This window comes from Enhydra lutris, unplaced genomic scaffold (assembly GCF_002288905.1).
Source record: "Enhydra lutris kenyoni isolate GAN:26980312 unplaced genomic scaffold, ASM228890v2 scaffoldscaffold27, whole genome shotgun sequence".
Lineage (NCBI taxonomy): Eukaryota > Metazoa > Chordata > Mammalia > Carnivora > Mustelidae > Enhydra > Enhydra lutris.
Window position 1 is genome coordinate 19,135,187 of NW_019154111.1, and position 19,306 is coordinate 19,154,492.

At 38.9% G+C, this 19,306-nt stretch overlaps 1 protein-coding gene across 1 annotated transcript in view; it reads right to left on the minus strand.

Annotated features, from left to right (window-relative positions):
• LOC111151984 (protein tyrosine phosphatase, receptor type Z1) overlaps positions 1 to 19,306 on the minus strand; it is a 179,361-nt gene that overhangs the window by 30,919 nt on the left and 129,136 nt on the right. Inside the window, exons 12-14 of the mRNA XM_022510240.1 lie at positions 13,380 to 16,950; positions 8,450 to 8,594; positions 969 to 1,060 (exon numbers count right to left, since the gene is read on the minus strand). Of these exons, the coding sequence (XP_022365948.1) occupies positions 969 to 1,060; positions 8,450 to 8,594; positions 13,380 to 16,950 (3,808 nt within the window). The remainder of the gene's footprint in view (positions 1 to 968; positions 1,061 to 8,449; positions 8,595 to 13,379; positions 16,951 to 19,306) is intronic.

Sequence of the window (19,306 nt, forward strand, 5' to 3'; positions counted from 1 at the left end):
ACTTCTAATTCCTATGTCCCCCCTTAAAATTACACAGAAAATGCTTCTCTCTCTCTTTTTTAAAAATGTTTTTTAAATCATAAGATTTAAACTTGGGCCTCTACCAATAACATATAGAGTCTCAGTCAATTTAAAAAGACTTCCTTCTGTTTTCCCTGGTTCAGTGGTTTTCTGTGTCTTTGTTTTATCCTCTATCCTCCAGAGCTTCTTCCATGGTTCACATATTTCTAGGCAATTCCTTTTTTGGTACCACTTTTCATTCTGAAATATTATAAAATGTTAATCAAATAAGTGTCTGTGATCTTAACAGTGTGAACTCGAGGGTCAACAGATGTCTCAGCCAAAATGACCCTGGCTAATTCCTCAATATTGTTAACCAGGTAAGTTCTGCTAAAAATAGACAGTATTCAAACTGTTTGACATTGTGACTTTAAGAATTTCAGGCAATTACACATTCTTTGTGCACTCATGTTTTTCTTTTACTCCCACTATTTTATAATTTTTTTTCCTCTACGGTAGTTAAGGAAACTCTTCTCACATAAATTCAGATGATAGGAGAGAAACTGAGCTTTATCCTTATCTTTGTTATTTTGTCCTATCCAGCCTTACGGCATTGGTTTAGTCTGACTTCCGTGGTTCCAGTTTCCACTAAAGCACTAGAAATGACTGAAGGTCAGCCTTATTCCAAAATAATATTTTATTGCTATGTTTATGGTAACAGACTATACCTGAATATTGAGTTATTTTGCCATATTATCTATATGGTTAAGAATGTTCAAAATTAATGAGAATAAGATAGAAACCTTAATGCCTGGTACATGGCAGTAATAAATGCTTTGGGCACCTGAAGTATTTACGCATCTCCTTCAGAGCCACTTGCAAAGTCCTTCAGTAAGGACAAACCTTCCCGCATTATCCTTTTCACTCAACATCTAGCCGCTACTCGTGGTCACACCTGAAGCTATTACCTGAAATTGGAAAGATAGGTGTTGGAGGTGTGGATATTACTCGAGGGGATGTGCTGTCCTCTAAATAAAAGTGTGCAGTCTGGAAGCATTTCCTGGAAAGAAAAAAAAGCAATTCATTTACTAGCTGCCATAAGACGCCTTCTGAGCTGCTTGAAAATTATGGCAGAAATCGCCAGAATTAAATCATAAATGGAAAGCTATCTCTATTTTACAAAACACGAAGTATTAAAGACTTTTATGACCTCCAAATGGATCTCAATTCTACATGTGTCAGAGGCCACCGAGTGAGGAGCTATCAGAAACGCTGAAAGCAGAGATGGCATTTGAAGTTGTAGTTGGTTGGTACCCAATGAGATTTTGCCGGGCTAAGGACACTTCAACCCCTCGGTTACTCTCCCACTGTTGCGATCTACCAGTGCGTCCTGCCCCCTTGGACTGGACCGGAGTGGAAAAAAAGCCTAAAGCTTTTTTCATTCACTATTTAAGTGACCCTACCTTTCTGAGCATATTCAGCTGCTAGCAAAAGGTAGCTATGACTATGTAGAGATGTAATTCCACAGTGGTAATCTTTTGATGAAAAAGGAAGACAGCTTTACACTATGAGTATGGTAATGCAGTAATGACAGAGCGAAGTGAGGAAATAATGAGCATATAACCAAAAAGAGGCGTGATTTTCTTTCCAACAGATGCTAGCCTTGTTGACGAGGGTTTTGAGAATGAATATATTTGGAATCAACGACAACTATGACCTGCAATGTCACCTGAATCTATTTTCATTCAGATAATAAGAGTAACATCTGGTAAGAGCACACCACAAACTATTGAGAAGAGCAAAGAACCAACTGCTGCTTTAAACTAATGCAAACCATACTTAATTAAAAAAATTTAGATAATTAGAACTGCTAATGACACTCTTTGATGTAGGTCATTTAATTTATTTGAAATATTATTCATGAGTGGTTAGGCTTAAATAGAAATATGTTTGGGTAAAAATGCCAATCTCCTTTTCCATTTAAGATTCAAGCTACAAGATATTTATTCTAATGAGCTTTAACATAATACTTGTTCTTACAGGACACACCTCAATTGTAAAATTCTTTCAGTAATCAGTTCCCTGCATAAAATTCTTCAGTGGCCTCCTCACGGAATTAGAATGATATTCAATTACTTCAGCGAGGGTTATAAGGCCCTCTGTGACCTGGCCCCCCACCCACATCGGGGTGTCCTCTCCTAACACCCCCCTACTACTAGGCCCAGGCCCACACTGGCCCTCTGTTTCTCCGTGTAAGAGGACCCATCAGTTCCCGTTAGGGCCTTGGCTCTTGACATTCCTTCTGGTCACCTGCCTCCTTCCCATCATTTTTGCACTAGCTCAAATGCCACTTCCTGTGACAGTCCTTCCCTGACCATGTTGCTAAAAGTACCAGCTCATGCCTCCAAGTCACTATTATCTTCCCTTTTGTCGGCTTTGTGTCACTTATCGCTTTCCAAAATTCCCTACTTATGTATTTGTCTGACATGGTTTTAGTTGCCCTCCTCAGAATGTAAGCCACACGAAGGCAAGGGGCTTTGTCTAAACGCAGTGTTAGTCTTCAGTGCAAAGAGCAGTGGTAGGTGCCCCCCCATCTTAAAGTGGTAGGTGCCCCAAAATATTTGCTCAAGGAGTTCACTGCTGTAAGTATGAGTAGTAAAAAATTATGTAGTTTATTTGTAACCTTAATATCACAAGCTAAAACAAAACAAAACAAAACAAAAAACAAAAAAAAAACCCCAAAAGCAATGATGTGTGCTGTATAAACCACTCCTCTGCTGTGATCATATAAGCCTTTGAAAGAGGATACAGATAATCAAGAGAACATAGAAACGTCTTCAAGAGTGAACAAGTGGTGTAGGGGGAAGATGAATGGAAGTGGCATCAAGTGTCAGAGGGACCTGAGCTAGGTCATCCTGGAAAGTGGAAAGAGTACAGCAGACTATGAAGAACGGGAGGGTTGAGGGCCACAGGTCTCATGATAAAGGAACTACCCAGCTGGAAGTCTGTGTTTGAACGTAACTGAGACAGACCGGAGCAGAAACTACAGTTTGGGGCCGGGGGTTTTTGTTTATCTGTGCAACCTCCAAAGTAGCAGGTCCTGCCACACCGATAGGAAAACACTGGGTTTGATACTTCTCTTAAGATCCCAGTTAAGGGGCACCTGGGTGGCTCAGTGGGTTAAGCCACTGCCTTCGGCTTGGGTCATGATCTCAGGGTCCTGGGATCGAGCCCCACATCAGGCTTTCTGCTCAGCGGAGAGCCTGCTTCCCCCTGCCTCTCTGCCTACTTATGATCTCTCCTTCTCTCTCTCTGTCAAATAAATAAATAAAATCTTTAAAAAAAAATTAAAAAAAAAAAGATCCCAGTTAAATCTCTTTGATTCCTCTACAATGGGGTCACACAAGCTGGTAAACGTGTTTCTGCTTATTTTTCAATGAATCTTAAAGTGGTAAAATGTCTTAAGGGACCTAGTGCAAGATCACAGATACAAGAATCTCTCTGACATAGAAAGATTATCGCCGGTGACAAGGACCTCGCTCCTGTATGAGTCATCTTTAGCTGCTAGATATTTCTTTTTCAGACTAACTGAAAACTCGTTCTAAGTACCTCTAAGTGGTACCCAGAGAGAAGGCCTTTTTTGTTCCACTGTTATGCCTCTTACTGTTGATATTTTTTTGGTATCAAGCCAAAAATCTATCTCCTTATTACGTTGATATATTGGCTCAAGTTCCGTACTTGACAGATTTTTAGATACTGGTACCCAAGATCTTTCAGTACTTCAATGCTACCTAGCTATGGCCCTCACCTGTTTTGACTTTCTCCTTGAAGTTTATGCTCCAATAATACAAACAAGTTGCAGATCACTGAACATGCCTTCTGCTGTCCTCACTCAGTATTTCTACCCCCTGCTTTAAACACGGTTCTCCTGACCGAGACACTTCACTCGTGAATATGCCAGGCAAACACCATCCCCCTGAGATACCAGCTTGGCGGTATCTTCTCTGTGAATAACCTTTTCATTTCTAAGTAGCCTCCAGTACTCCGGTTTCTCTGTTTTCACTGCACCCAACACAAACCTCCACTCCTTTACAAAGACTGTTTTGAGACATATGGTTAATTAATCCAAGGTTGACCTTTGCTTCCTGAATTCTATTCTAAATAATTTAAAATTTTTTAAAATTAATTGTTAGTTAGGGTTATGATTTTGCAATATATTTGTTTTGTGCCTGTATCCTCATTACAGTTTTTAAAAGATGGGGCCATGTCTTTTGATTTATGTAAATCAAATACTGTATACTCTGTATACAGTACCAAGAGTGCAGGAGGTGTTAAATGTTGAATGATTAGATGGATTTCCAGGAGTAACTAAACCCCATTAGCCATAGGTTATTCAGCTGCGTCCTAGACTTCTTGCCTACTTGGGCCTCAAATGGGATAACTTAAAATCTCAAAACATTTGGGAGGGAGAGGTGAAATATATGTATCTAGAGGAAGATGGATGGATAGATGGATGGAAGGATGGATGGTGGATGGATGGAAGGATGGATGGTGGATGGATGGAAGGATGGATGGAAGGATGGACGGATGGGTGGATGGATGCATGGAGAGAGGATGGGTCTGAGGAAATGGAAAGAAGGCAGCACTTCACAGAACAGAAAGAGGTAAATTAAAACTTACAGGTATTAAGGTTTAATATGTTTAATATTCATTGTAGGACCTGGGTAAATAGCAACTCTATTCTTTTTTTAGTTATGTAAGCAAGTATTTGTTGGTCCAGCAACTAAGTGGTCCGTTGGTGTTACTTGTATTAATAAGCAACAAAAGAATGTTATAAAATCATACCAAAAAATCTGTAAGTGGGAAAAGTTAAAATATGTAGGATAAATTCTTGATGAAGGTAAAAATATATTGCTTCAGTGTATTGTATTGTGCAGTTTCACCTAGGAAGTGACTTTCTAATAGAGACAGCATGGTCCTGGTAGGCCTCCATTCTGGGTTGGTAGCTCTCCTTAGAGACTCATAAATTCAAATTTAAGATCAAGAGAGAACTCATATTGCCTGTCTTCCCACTCCCCAAAGCCAAAACAACTGTCCACATAAAGTTCTTTTCAATACTGCTTTTGATAGAGTGCTATTTTGTTGATTATACCTTTGGTATTTTTTAGGTTCCAACTATTTAAAAAGCTCTCAAAAGTTTGTCCTTTGTCTTCTTTAAAAAGAACTTTTTTGACAATCTTCCATATTGAAGTCATTTTGCAACTTAGAAACTTACGATTTGGCTCATGTAAATTCTACCTTAAAACATCTGGAAAATAATTTCAAGGCATATTATTTAATGTATGACAAGATTCAATATCTATAGTCCATCTGTTCTGTATAAGCAGTGAATGTCTTCACATCTATGTGCTAAGTGTTGATAACTATGTCTCTTGCTAATTATCACTCAGCCATGATGAAAAAAGTGATGACTGTTTTAAACTTGTAGACATAGGTCCTATCAATCAATGTTAATCTGATTATTTGATTTACACCTTTTCATCACAGTAAGTACTTAAAATTAAAAGCTAGAAATGTGTAATTATAATTCCATTTTTTGGGATCCTTATACAATTATAACCATATTTATTCTTTATGCTGCGTTCATCACAGAAATCCTAAAGAAGGTCTGACTGAAATCTTAGACACGATCTAATGAACCCTCCCCTGAAATGGTAGAGAGAGGAAAACCAGTTACTAGGTGGCTAAGTGACGTGCCCATGATCATAGAACTAATGCCGGCAGAACTGGGAAAGGACTCAGATTTTATCACCTCCCGTTCGTTATCAAAACCTAGGGGACCAGCCTGAGTTAGGTAAAGAGACAAAACACTCATTATATCACCTTACAATTACCTTTTCTAAGAAATTAGGTTAGGAAAACATTTAAATATACCAGCTCGGGAAAAACTCATAAGGACTGTTTACTACTAGGACTTCTGTTGGTATGCCATTCTGTTTTGGAACTTTTCCACAGGCTGTTCTTTCCACAAAGGTCTAAAGCATTTTCATACTTGCTAGCAAAAGCATATGGGTCTACACCAGAATTTGAATATCTCACAAAAACCTTGAAGAATGCACTAACATTGTCATTTTGTGTCACCAAGTAATATCCCTGGTGTATTACTAATCTAAAAAGTTACATTTTGAAGTGAATTAATTTCAAATGGATGTGCCAAGGGCAGTTATGTTAAATTTTAAATGGATAAGTAAACAAGTGACAGGTTTTATCAAACTGTTTGATAGAGAGATATAAAATATACACATGAAATCATCAGAGTGCTCATATTTTAAGCTAATGCACTGAATTCAAGGTACAGAAAGTGTTATTTATAAGGAAAAGAGAAATATCTTATTGGTGAAAGTCAACTTAATATTTTCAACTGGTAATTTCTATCCTTTTTCTGCACATAATATAGATGAGGTGACCCTTATGAATAAAATATAAAAACCATTACAGATTTTAATTTTCCAGGAAATACCAAATCATATTAAATAAGACACTTTCAAATTTGCAAAAAATAAACTTGAAATACTAAGTAAAAAAGATTAAAATTTTCATTTTAATTATTTCAACATTATAACAGCAAACCATCTGAAATTGTTATTAGAAATTTATTAGAATACCATTTTTAATGAAGTATAATTTGGGTTTTTTTTCCAACTTATTTTTAAAAAATTAACTCTCATTCCAATTAACTTCAAAAATTGGTTTGGCAGGGAAAATCAGATGAGATAGAAACCAGGAATCTGAACAAACACAAAATCAGTGTTGGTAAAAAGTTTGGCCAACATACTTAATGGGGAATAGGGAGAAAGGCAATATGAATTCTTGTTGAGCAAGCATTTATGGATTGTGTACTGGGTTCATGCTACTCTGCTGAGCACGGAATCTTCCATAAAAAGAGTTACTGGCAATTACAGGAATCAGTGAAGAAACCAGCTTTGTTTGCATCACGTTATACACAAAACGGACTCCCAACTCATATATGATAACAAAAGTATGATCTGTTCTCTGTACTCTGCAGTTTACTCTTTTCTGTCAAGGTAGTCAGAGATGAAATACAGCTGGTCATGAAAACATTCTACCTTAGCCAACCAATGTGCAACCACATGCAACGGCATGCTCCAGACCTCACCGTCTCAGACACACCCCGCTGCTCCCTGCTTCCCATCCTTCCCGCCTGCGGTGTTCCTGCCCGGAAGGCTGGTCTCCTTTGTCTTCACTTTCTGAGTCCTACCCAGCTGTGGCTGCCTTCTGGGACTATCAAGATCCCTTGTTCTCTAACTACTGTTCCCATTAGCAATTTCATTTATATAGTATGTTATAAATTTTTCATGGAAAATTTTCAATAGCATAAATTTCTCAGCCATAGTGACTCTCATTCACTCACTCATTCATTCATTCATTCATTTTTTATATTTCCCATAGTAGTCAACATCATACTGCACACATGGGAAATAGTCAGTAAACATGGTAAATATTTTTTAATAAACTGAGGGAATAAATTTTAGGATAACACATAAAGAGTGTCTTATGAACTCATAGAAAGATGTCGCTAAAGAAAGGAATTAATTATAGAACTTCTGAACAAAATTCTCTTTTAAAACAAAAGAAGAAATTACTAAGCTATGATTCCTTATATTGTCATAAAGTTTTTGTTTTCCTAGAGACAGTTATAATAGTTCTACTGACTTTCATTGTTTCCCCAGTAAACTCCCTAATTTGCAGCGTGTTCTGCTTGCTATGGGATGGGAAGCTTATGATGGGTGCAATTTTCTTTGTCCTTTAAAAGTCTTAATAGGATATCAATGATAGAAAAGCTGTACTTCATCCCCAAGGCAAATTATAATTAATTTTTAAATTCCATGCACCTTAATAGAGCTATCAACTTTATTTTCTCATTATATTCATATTTTAATTACTTGATTTTCACTTTTATGTAATCATAAAATTTTTTTGGTTATCAGTATGAGGTTTGATGTGATAAAAATCCTATTATAAATAAACTGTGTTTTTACTATATCAAAAATTATGTTTTCCAAAACAGTAACTTTTGAAATTATTAACAGCTGGAGCATTTAAGCTGAGAAGCTTAGATTTACGTTAAACACCATGATAATGTCTGAATGTTAATGAGATTAATATGCAAGTATGCTGTCAAAATACTGGATTATATAGTAACTGAAGCCAGAGTTCCTCCATTTTAACTTTGTCTCATGGAAGTATGAAGAACAATCAAATCTTTCATGTCTCTGGATTTACGAAATCACCTTACTCATAGTTAAATTAACAGCAGCTCTCAGGTAAAACGAATTCTGAATACGCTTTGAAGAACTTTGAAGAAGGTAAAAAACAGGCAAAATCTAAGCTTTATGAAACACATGTCTAGAACAAGCACTCAACTTACCTCCAGTAGATGAGAATACCCACAAGAACCACTAGACAGATAAAAGTCAGGGCTGACACGATCACAAGGGGTATAACTGCCTTCTTCTCGGATTCCAGCCCCTCAGCTAGACCAATACGAGACTCATGGCTACTATTACTGGCCTCTGTAGTCGGAGAAAATTGAGAGAGTTGATATTTAAGCTTAAGAAAAAGGCACAACATTTTTCAACCGAGCAATTGCAACCTTCATTGCTGTTGCTTACCTTTACAATTTCAAATCTATGACACAAAGCATGTCTACAATTACAAGCCAGTTTAAGCAAAGCAAAGTATAAAAGGAAGGTAGGCTATCAGAGCAGAGATTGGCACCTAGGTGTGGGTGCTGTGGCAAGAAATGAGCATAACACTGCCTTGAAAAGCTTGCTAAAAGGAAAACAGAAGTACTAAAATAAGAAAACTGCCCAGTTTTTAAATAAAATGATCAGGAAAAACAATGCTACTTACTGCACCATATATAATCTTGATTTTCCAAACTTAATTTTAATGTTTCTACTCCTCTAATTAAATAAGTAGCTAGGAGCAATTAATAATTTATTAATAATTAATGAATAATTTCATAAAGAGGGAATCTTAGGATAACCCTTCTTATATTAGGATAACCATTCAACCCAGAACACTATTAAAAACTATTAAAAACTTAAACGTGGGTTGCTTTTGCCGAATTACTTTGAATGCCCTTCTTACCAACTATTTTTCTCTATCAAAAATAATACTATTGCATGCGAACTGAAGGAACACATAGATGGAAGAAATTCTTTCCCAATATGCAAGTGTAAATTATGGAAAAGGTTAAATTCTGTCTTTGGGTTAATTTTGAAGACAACAAATGACTGTTTTTGTGACCAGTTGGACGCATTATCATGCAATATCACACGATATCAATGATTTCAAAATCATTGCAATGGGCGCCATCCTTCCAGGTTGCTCAAAAGAGTTTCAGAACTTCAGAGTATCTGTGGCAAGTCACAAAGCTTCCCTTCTTCTGTGAAGTGTGGGCAGTGGGGAGCCCAGACAACTGGACATCAGAACGGCTCTAACACGAGATGCTGACACTGCTACAAAGTGCTCTTAGTGTCTGCCTGGAGAAAGTCGGGAAGAACTACCTCCTAGTGCCCCCATGGGAGTCTACATTGCTTTCTAGACTCCTGGCACATGAGGTGCTTTTATACCAAGCATCTCACTTTAGTGATAGGAGACAAAGGGAATCGGTTTAATTTAAAGATTTAAGGATACATTTGAGAGTAACAAATTCCTCAACACAGCCCTGAAGTATATCTAACGGCAGAGAACTTAAGATTTAAAATGGTAGCTTCCTCCTGAAAAATGAAACAGAAAAGGTCAAGAATTTAATCCACTGATACATTTCTTGTATGACAAATGACACCCAAATTTCCCTAGACATTTGTTCTCAATTACGGATGCATTTGCTAGAAAACAGTAGAATCCAAAGGTGTGATTAAAAATCATAAAACTGAATAAAAAGTGGGAATACTGTAAATCAACTGCTCCCTGAGCTGTAGTTAGTACTCTCGTGAGAGAAGCCCAGACTTTAGTTTCTATTTTGTCAGGCAGATGCTCTGGTCATTATGCACTGTGATGAGGCTCATCTAGACGCCTAAAAAATCTGATGGTGAAAGCACTGAAAGTTTCTTTATAAAATTTAGGAAAGCATCTTGTTTCAATACATAACTGTCTTCACATTTTTTCTATTAAAATGATTGTTACCTCAATGGAAATTTTGTGGCTAAACAATGAACTAATCCACTTAGTAAAGTCCTGGGTACCTAGAAATTACAAATGGTGGTTAATATCATTAGTCATTCTTGAAATGTGGTTCCCAGAATATTGCCATCGGCATCGCCAGGGACGTTAGAAAGGCCAATTTGGGGCCCCATGCCAACCATCACAAAGCTGCTGAACAGAAACTCTGTGGGTTAGACCCAGCAATCTGTGTTTTAACAAGTCTTCCAGGTGATTTTGATCCACATTCATGTTTGAGAACCAATAATGTACATTAATTTACATACAAAGTGAGTTTATATAGTTACAGTGGTCTTCAGTGACCACAAATATTTATAGAAATACGTATATAGGTATATATGTGTATATATATGCATGCATGCATGTAGACACATATACCATTTGTATATATGTATGCACATACATATATATGAGATAGGTCTGATCATATATGTGACATATATGTAAGATACATAACACATAACATATGTAACAAATTACCATATATATCACACACACTATACACATGCACTATATATACACATGCACACATATATAAACTTGCAACAGACTTTACTCATAAGTTCTCTGGGACATCTGATTTTAAAATAAACCTTTTCACTGAGGAGTTAGAATGATAAACCCATGGTAATTACATATTAGGAAACCTAGGTTTTTTATTCAAGATGAGATAGCACATGAAAGTATAGATAATCAGGGGCCCCTGGCTGGCTCAGTCGGTCGAGTATGCAACTCTTGATGTCGGGGTCATGAGTTCAAGCCCCAGGTTGGGTGCAGAGACTACCTTAAAAAAATAAATAAATAAAAAATAAAATATACCCCCCCCAAATTCAAAAAAATATATTCATAAAAAAGGAAGTACAATCAACTGGTTGCTTTACATACTATAATGAGGAACAACTAGTTGTACTCATCTTTAGAGTCATTAGCTGAGACTAAAAGACCTATTTCAATATGGTCCAGTAGCTAAGTGGATAAGACAAGAATCTAGTGATAGATGATCAGTAAACAAAGTTAAGATTAATACTTTAAAATACATTTTTAGAATAAAACAGTATAATTTTGATATGACAAATTAAGCATTATGTATATTTTATTGTCCTCGATAATGAAAGCAAAGTCTCCAAGAGACAGACACCAATAACACATGATTCCAGTCTCAGTTTTGTGTTAACTGCCTATGTGACCTGAATCAAGTAACTTAGTATCTCAGGTCTCAGTTTATGCATTCATAAATTGCAGATACTAGTATTTGCCTCATCTATTTTGTTTTAGGGAACATGTATTGTAAATTATCCTACATTCTAGAAGTACATAATAAAATAATAAGTTTCAGAATTAGTCTGTATGCATTTGATAAAGAGCCATATTCCATTACTTTGTAAGACAGAGTACAGATGATTTTTGCAGATACAGGTTTAAAAGCAGGCAAGAATTCTTCCCTAATCTTGTCTGATCTTAGTTATGCCACTAATTATGTTACCTGATGATACTGGAAATTATATTCCTACTGTTTTCCTCCTCATCAGTGGGAGAACATACTCTTAATAATTAATCAAATTAGTGCAATGATAAGAGATAGCAAAGTCTGAATTCATAATTCTAGGTTTGGCATTTCACAATAGTTTCTCCGTAAGAACATAATGTAGCAAGGATACACTGATGATGTCACTACCTAGTAAGACAGAAAAAAAAAGGATGAATTCCTGATATGTCTTTAAAATAAATCTAATAAAAATAAAAATTAAAAAAAAAACCCAGTACTATAATTGAAGCCAGATAATAATTTATGTATATGGCAACACTAATGAATATAGTGACCTGTAGAATCATTACTCGTTCTCACATATCAGAGTGTGTTTAAACTGAAATGCAATGTTAAATAGGTATCAAGTCAGAATGTAGAAAAACTTCTCTATCAAAAGGTACAAACTTTTTTGCTGCTGCATTGACTGAAGGAAAAATATACGACTAACAGAAAGGATGGAAATAACAAAGAGAAAAATATATCCTAATGAGACTGATCTCTCTGATCCGGCTTGCACATATCTGCTTTTATGCAATAAGATTGCAAGATGTTACCTGAACCTATCTTTTGACTTACTATGTTAAGACTGAAATATTTTCATTGCTAAAGAATTCCTTAAAATTTAATAAAAGCATATTATAAAATTCTTACGATCAAGTCAATGAAATTATCTAGTATTTCCTATGCCTAATGGCACTGAATTTCCCTTTCCTCCCCATTGGCATTTAAAGCAAACATCTGTAATATATAGGTTGCAAGGAATCTACTCAAAGAAACATCTGGCCAATAAACTAATTTGCATAAGATACATTAACAAATGAAATGCACTGTCTACAGAAAATGTTCTAGTGTTTTACATCTTGTCAGACAATACCTATACAGACTCTGCATATTAATGACCGTTATCTAACTTCTTAGAAAGGTGGATAAACACAAGTACGAAGTAGAAAGTATCTTGTTAGTTCACACTGCCCTCTTTAGGCAACATTAAGATAATCCAACAAAGACAACCTACAAAAATTAAAACGTTTTTTAAAAAAAAGAAATAAAAATCTTACCACTAACTCTCAAAACTCAGCAACAGAGCTTTTTCAAAGGTCCTCAGGCTGAGGTGGATATGCAAATTATCATACCTTTACTGTGGGGTGGGTCAGAGAGGTGTTTATAACATGTTACTTATCAGAGTTTAATAATCCATTTTATAATTCAATGAAATTAGGTTACAACTTATTTTAGAACATAAGTGGCTATAAAAATTAAAACTGTCTAAGAACAGCACACTCCAATCTATCATTTAAAAAGCAGTATACTAAAAATGCGTTATGCACACATAATTGTTCCCGCGTGTAACTAGCATCTTGCAGAATATGAAAAATTGACAATAAATAAAAAATGTTTAACTAGCCACTAACCAAAACGTGTTGAATATTCACAATGAGTAAAATCACACTTTAAAAAACTGTAAATGGCCTTGCTGAGTGTCTTGATGAAAAAAACAAAGTGATGTGCCACTTTACCAAATTTCTCCTTCCGTGATTTTTCTATTTTTTGAGGAAGAAAACCACCACACCGTGGTCTATCTCTGGGATCCATAACTAACCTGCCTCTGAAATGTTGAATACGTCTGAGTGCCTGCTAGTCACAGTCGGTGTCGAGGACTGTGGGGATCCGGGAGTGATTTCTGAGTCAACTGCTTCCAGGACCCCATCAACATCTCTTTCATTAATGTCTGGAAAACTGAAATCTGTGGAGGTTTCATTATCATTCAGGTTATCTGAGAGAGCTTGCCCTGATCCGCTCTCTTCATCACTTGCAACAACGGCCCACGCTTCAGATTCTGGAGTGAAAGGAAGCAGGGCATTACCAGTCTGAAGGTCACTGTGCTGCTTTCCATCACTGGACTTTTGGGACAGCACCTTCGTTGGCGGTGATTCATCGGGACTCCTGTCCATCTCAGTCTGACTGGCTGATAGGACACCTGTGACTTTATTTTCTTCTTCAGAATTTTCAGATAGTGAATACGAGCTTGGGTTATTCTGATCCGCAAGCTTGCTCTCTTGGGTGTCTGAATCATTCATGACCTTTTCCTGCAATTCTTTATAGGAGGAGCACGACATACACTTATTTAGGGATAAGCCGTCTCTATCTCTGTCACCATAATCATCATCATAATCATCAATATCACCATCGTCACCACCACCCACCGAATCAGCATCAGATCTGGCGCTCTGAATCAGCTCAGAAGTTGTCTGAGAAGGGAACAGCGACTTGGTTGTGGGGACAGAGGCATCTTCGACGGGAGGAACCGCTGGAACGGAAACATACACACTTCCTAAAGGGACGGGACGAGCGGCAGGTACGGGTGTATCAGAGACAACGGTTGGGCTACCAGCTGACACCTCGTCAGTGACAGACCCCTTGGAGGGGGTGAAAACGTCATTGGGATACGTGAGCTTATTTATAAGCGTATCTGGTGGCACATCAATTGATAAAACAGGAGTAGCAAACGCATGCCTTCCTTTCGGGGGAAAGGCCTGGTTCATCTCCAGATCGGCAGTTGGGAACAACTCAGGTACCATTTGCTGGGAACTTTCGCTTTCAAGCAAAACTGGTTCAAAGTATCTCTCACTCGTGTAAGAAATGGTTAAACCTTGAGGTGAAGCAGCGTGTGCGCCAGAAGCAGGCGATACATGGGCAACAGGTACAGACGGAGCGAGCAGCGTGTTCTCGCTCCAAGCAGAGCTGGAGACCAGGAGACGCAACACCGTAGAACTAACGGGATTGACCTCGATCGACTGTGGCTCGCTAGGCAAGGGGGGCAGAGCGGTTTTAAGCAACGAGTCAACACCAGAAGCCTGAAAGGAGGGCTGCAGCAACACGTCAGCATGGAAAGGAGCCGAGGGCTCATGAAGGAAGAGCTGAGTTGAAGCAGCTAACGTTTCCCTAGAAGCGGGGTCAGAGGAGCCTGGCGCTGAGCTCGCACTAATTGCAGGTCTAAGCAAAGTGTCACCGAACACTCGAGAGGCGGCATGGGCAGGTGGAACCGAAAAGGTATTCTCCGGAGCTTGGCTAATTTCATGCTCAAAAACCTTAGTGGCAGGAGTAGCGACAGACCCTGGAAACAAGCCCTTTGTGCTAGAAAAGGAACCAGGGGATGCTTGTAAAGACGTGGTCAACTTATTTGGGGTATCATAGAGGTCGGGCAGGGCTGTGCTTTCCGGAGGGTACACCAGCTCACTGAAAGAAGAAATCTGCAGTTCAGTCTCATTTCCATACATTATGTCACTTTTCGAAAGCGGCTTATTCTCATCACCAAACACAGATGTTGTGTATGTAAATTCAGCTACAGAAACAGGTGAAGACACATTAAGGGCTGTCAGGCCATCTGTGTCCGGTAAAAGAAATTCACTATCGGAGGAGGCTGCGGACCACTCCCCATCCCCGGAGGGGCCAGGAGGAGGCGGCAGCAAGGATGCGGTCGCCGTCGGGGTTATGAACGAAGACGGAGGCGCCGGAGTGTGGCTAGGGCTGCTAAACAGGGGAGCCGGGAGAGATACACCCACAGAATCATGCACGGGGACTGCCGAACTGCGGGGCACCGTGAAGAAGTGTGGGGAGCCCTCCTGACTAGATAAGGCACGGGAAGGCTCAGGCCCTGAAGAACGTGCATGCACCGTGACATCACTGCTGGGTGGTTCGGCGTGAGAAAACATAAGCGTTTGGTAAAGGACACCAGATTCACTAACGCCAAATTCCAAGGTCTCCGAAGCAGCGTGAGCAGTGGGCTGATGTGACGTCACATCAGAACATTGAGCAAGGCTGGCCTCTAACAGCAAATCACCCCCAGCCACTGGCAGAGAAGCATGCAGGGACAGCTTATCGCTCGCAACAGCTGAAGTAACTTGTGGGAGCAGCTGAGAAACCGTGTACAGGTGCTGAAACAATTCACTACTGAAGGAAGCAGAGGAAAATGGAAGCAAAGGTGCCCCATCATAGGAAGACAGGATGGAGTCAAATGACACATCGACACTGGGAAATACAGGCGTAGCATGCAAGGCCGAATCACTACTTGAAGCAGCGGGGGTAGTGTTGAGGATCTGATTGTCAAGCAACAAAGGGGTGACTAGAGGAAAGACGTCACTAGTGTAGAAAGGTTGAAGAGGTGTCTCACCATTGTACACCGGTTGAGTTGTCTGCGACTGTACCAAGCTGACAGTGGGGACCGAGTCCTGTTGCGCAGAGGATGGAGTAAACGCGTGAGGTGTTACCTCAGTCGGGAAGTAGGCAAAGGTAGAATAAGGTGGCATCTCCAGATCCGTGACCGGGGCACCCTGTGACACCAGTGGGCCCAGAGATGAAGACTCAGCTGTCTTCTCAGGTTCGTCAGTCTGTATCTCGGTGTAGTTAGTCTGGAGAAGGCTCTCTCTGCCCGATCCAGCGTCAGCTTGTGTTACCACATCTGTGGTGCTAACAAACCACACGTTTCCGTCAATGGAAGGATCCTTCAGAGATTCTTCCGAACCTGAAGAGGCTGACCCTTCGGAAGCATTTCTTGCAGATTCTGGTAGAAGGACATCATATGTGATCGCCTCTGGGTTTTCGGAAGAAAACACATACCCGTGGGATATGTTCTCAGAGAGGAACGGCATAGAAGAAGTTGCCGGACTGGAGCCCGAAGAATCGTCAGGTCCTGTGTCGAGCTTGAAACTCGTCAATAAACTCTCATCCTCACTGATATCAGTAGATACCTCTTGAGATTCCGTTACAGAAACTGTATTTAAAGATTCCACGGTCCCAGTCAAGTTCATTTGTGGAACTCTGAGAAGAGTTTTCAAGCTGTCATTTAAAGAGGCTGCACTGCCTTCCAGAGGGTGAGGTGGCATTTTAGTCACAGTCCGAGAAGTCAAAGTAACATCTTTTTGGGGGCTTAATCCAGTGACTGGTTGGGAAGTGGAATCTAAAGATATGTTGGGAATATCACCCTTCCCAGAGAAGTCACTTCCTCTTGTTGGGGATCGGTTAGTCTTGGCCTCATTGTATTTAGTCCCTACGTGATTGTAGTTTGTTGTAGTAGGAATCTGGGGTTCCTTTCTCCTTATTTGGTTTGAGGCACTGTCTCGACCAGGATTCACAACAGTGTCTTCTCCAATGTCTTTTCCCTCTTCTTCCTCCTTTTGAAAGGCAAACAAGATTTAATGGAACATAAGGAAATAAGAAAAAAAAAGACTTCTTAATAATAGCTTATACTGCATTATACTGTTAATCTTCACTTGTGGAAACTTCTACTCATAAAACACCATCCCACAGAAGCCATGCCTCTATCCTATAACCTTTATCATCCACGTTCTACAGACACTAGTTTTCATTAAACTTAATGAAAACTTCCTATTTATGACTGCCTTTATTTTAATGCTGTGAAAGTAATTAAATTAATAGGTACCACAGCTTTGAAAGAAAGGTGCATTATAATTTATTTATTGATAGTGATATTTAATATGGTACTTATTTTGTATTATGTTTCTCTGTTCAGCTCATCCAGCAACAAACTGAATAGCAATTAGCTTCTTATAATATGAAATGAAACTATTTATTTCAAAGATCTAACGAGCTGCATATTCAGAATATTTCATTGTATACATTCAGAATAAATCGTAATTTTTAACCCCTCATAAAAGGAAGATTTAAGACTAGAAGTTTTGGTTTTTCATTTTGTTTTAAATATTTTCCACTCTGGGACTACTGGGTGGCTCAGTCCTTGGATATCTGCCTTCAGTTCATGATACTGGGGTCCTGGGATCTAGCCCTGCATTGGGCTCCTTGCTTGGCGGGAAGCCTGCTTCTCCCTCTCCACTCTCCCTGCTTGCCTTCCCTCTCTCGCTGTGTCTCTCTCTCTGACAAATAAATAAATAAATAAATAAACAAAATCTTTTAAAAAAGTAATAAATAAATGTTTCCGCTCAAGACACAGGCAGATATATAGTTATTTTTTATTTTATTTTATTCAAATTCAATATTATTTTTTAAAAAATTTTATTTATTTATTTGAGAGAGAGGGTGGAGGGGAGGAGCAGAGGGAGAGGAGACAAGCAGACTCCATACTGATCTCAGGGAGCTTGATCTCAGGACCCTGAGATCATGTCCTGGGCCAAAACCAAGAGTCAGATGCTTAACTGACTGAGACACCGAGGCGCCCCCATGGGCAGATTTTGTTAAAGACAAATTGTCGAAGTATGCTTCTAGCACTAGTTATTTAATTTTGTATTTTCCTTAGAAATACCATTCAGGTGACCCAGATCTTCTAGGAACACTTGTCCCTGTAATGGACCAGGAGCGTTCCAGCTAACGGTCAGTCAAGACCCAGGCTTTCTGCTCTTTTTTTTTTTTCTTTTTTAACTGTGCATTTTATAATATGTCTAATCATATGCTTAGAAAACTAAACTGCAAAAGATACCAAGACATGGCATTTTTAGTCCACACGGGATATGATTTTGCCAGTTTGCTAGCACAGTCATTTATTAGATCTTTTAAAATCATGTCCCTTAAAAGAAGAAAACTGACAGAGTACAAATTAGTAAGAACTAAACCAGTATCAAGGAAAGAATCTGAATCTTAAACCATGTTCAGATAACTCTCAGAATCCGATGAAGATGGGGATGCCTGGGTGGCACAGTTGGTTAAGTGCCCAACTCTTGGTTTTGGCTCAGGTTTAATCTCAGGGTAATGGAATCGAGCCCCACACCATGCTCTATGCTCAGTGGGGAGTCTGCCTAAGATGCTCTCTCCCTCTGCCCCTCCCCACCACCACTTGCGCATGCGCACTCTCCCTCTTTCTCTCTAAAATAAGTCTTAAAAAAAAGAGAATGTGGTGAAAATGATGCACCATTTATTTATTTTTTTTTTAAAGATTTTATTTATTTATTTGAGAGAGAGACAGTGAGAGAGAACATGAGCGAGGAGAAGGTCAGAGGGAGAAGCAGACTCCCCATGGAGCTGGGAGCCCAATGTGGGACTCGATCCCAGGACCCCGGGATCATGACCTGAGCCGAAGGCAGTCGTCCAACCAACTGAGCCACCCAGGCGTCCCGATGCACCGTTTATTAATGCTCCCTATGAAGTCATGTGACCTCATGTCAACATTTCAAGAAGAACAGATCATTCGTGCTCTATGATTACTTTATACATACCTGAAACCACAAATATTTTAATGTCTACTCCCTACATTTTCTTACGGAGTTACTGTGAATCTCTCTTCCACTATGGTTTTGAACTGTGTCACACCTGTTATTCTTCACAGCTTCCACTTAGAAAATTTTACTGTAAGGCCTTGATCATGCTGGAGATACTTTTTCCTTCAAAGTAATGCATTTTTATTTGAAGACAATCTAAGAAACATCCCCCAAACTATTCACTTCCAAATTCAGTTTTAGCAACCATTACAGATACATTCTAGGAATTTGCCAACCTCCATCATTCACACCTGCATGAATCAATGGTAGTGACTAGTATTATGGACTAAGCATTTATGCC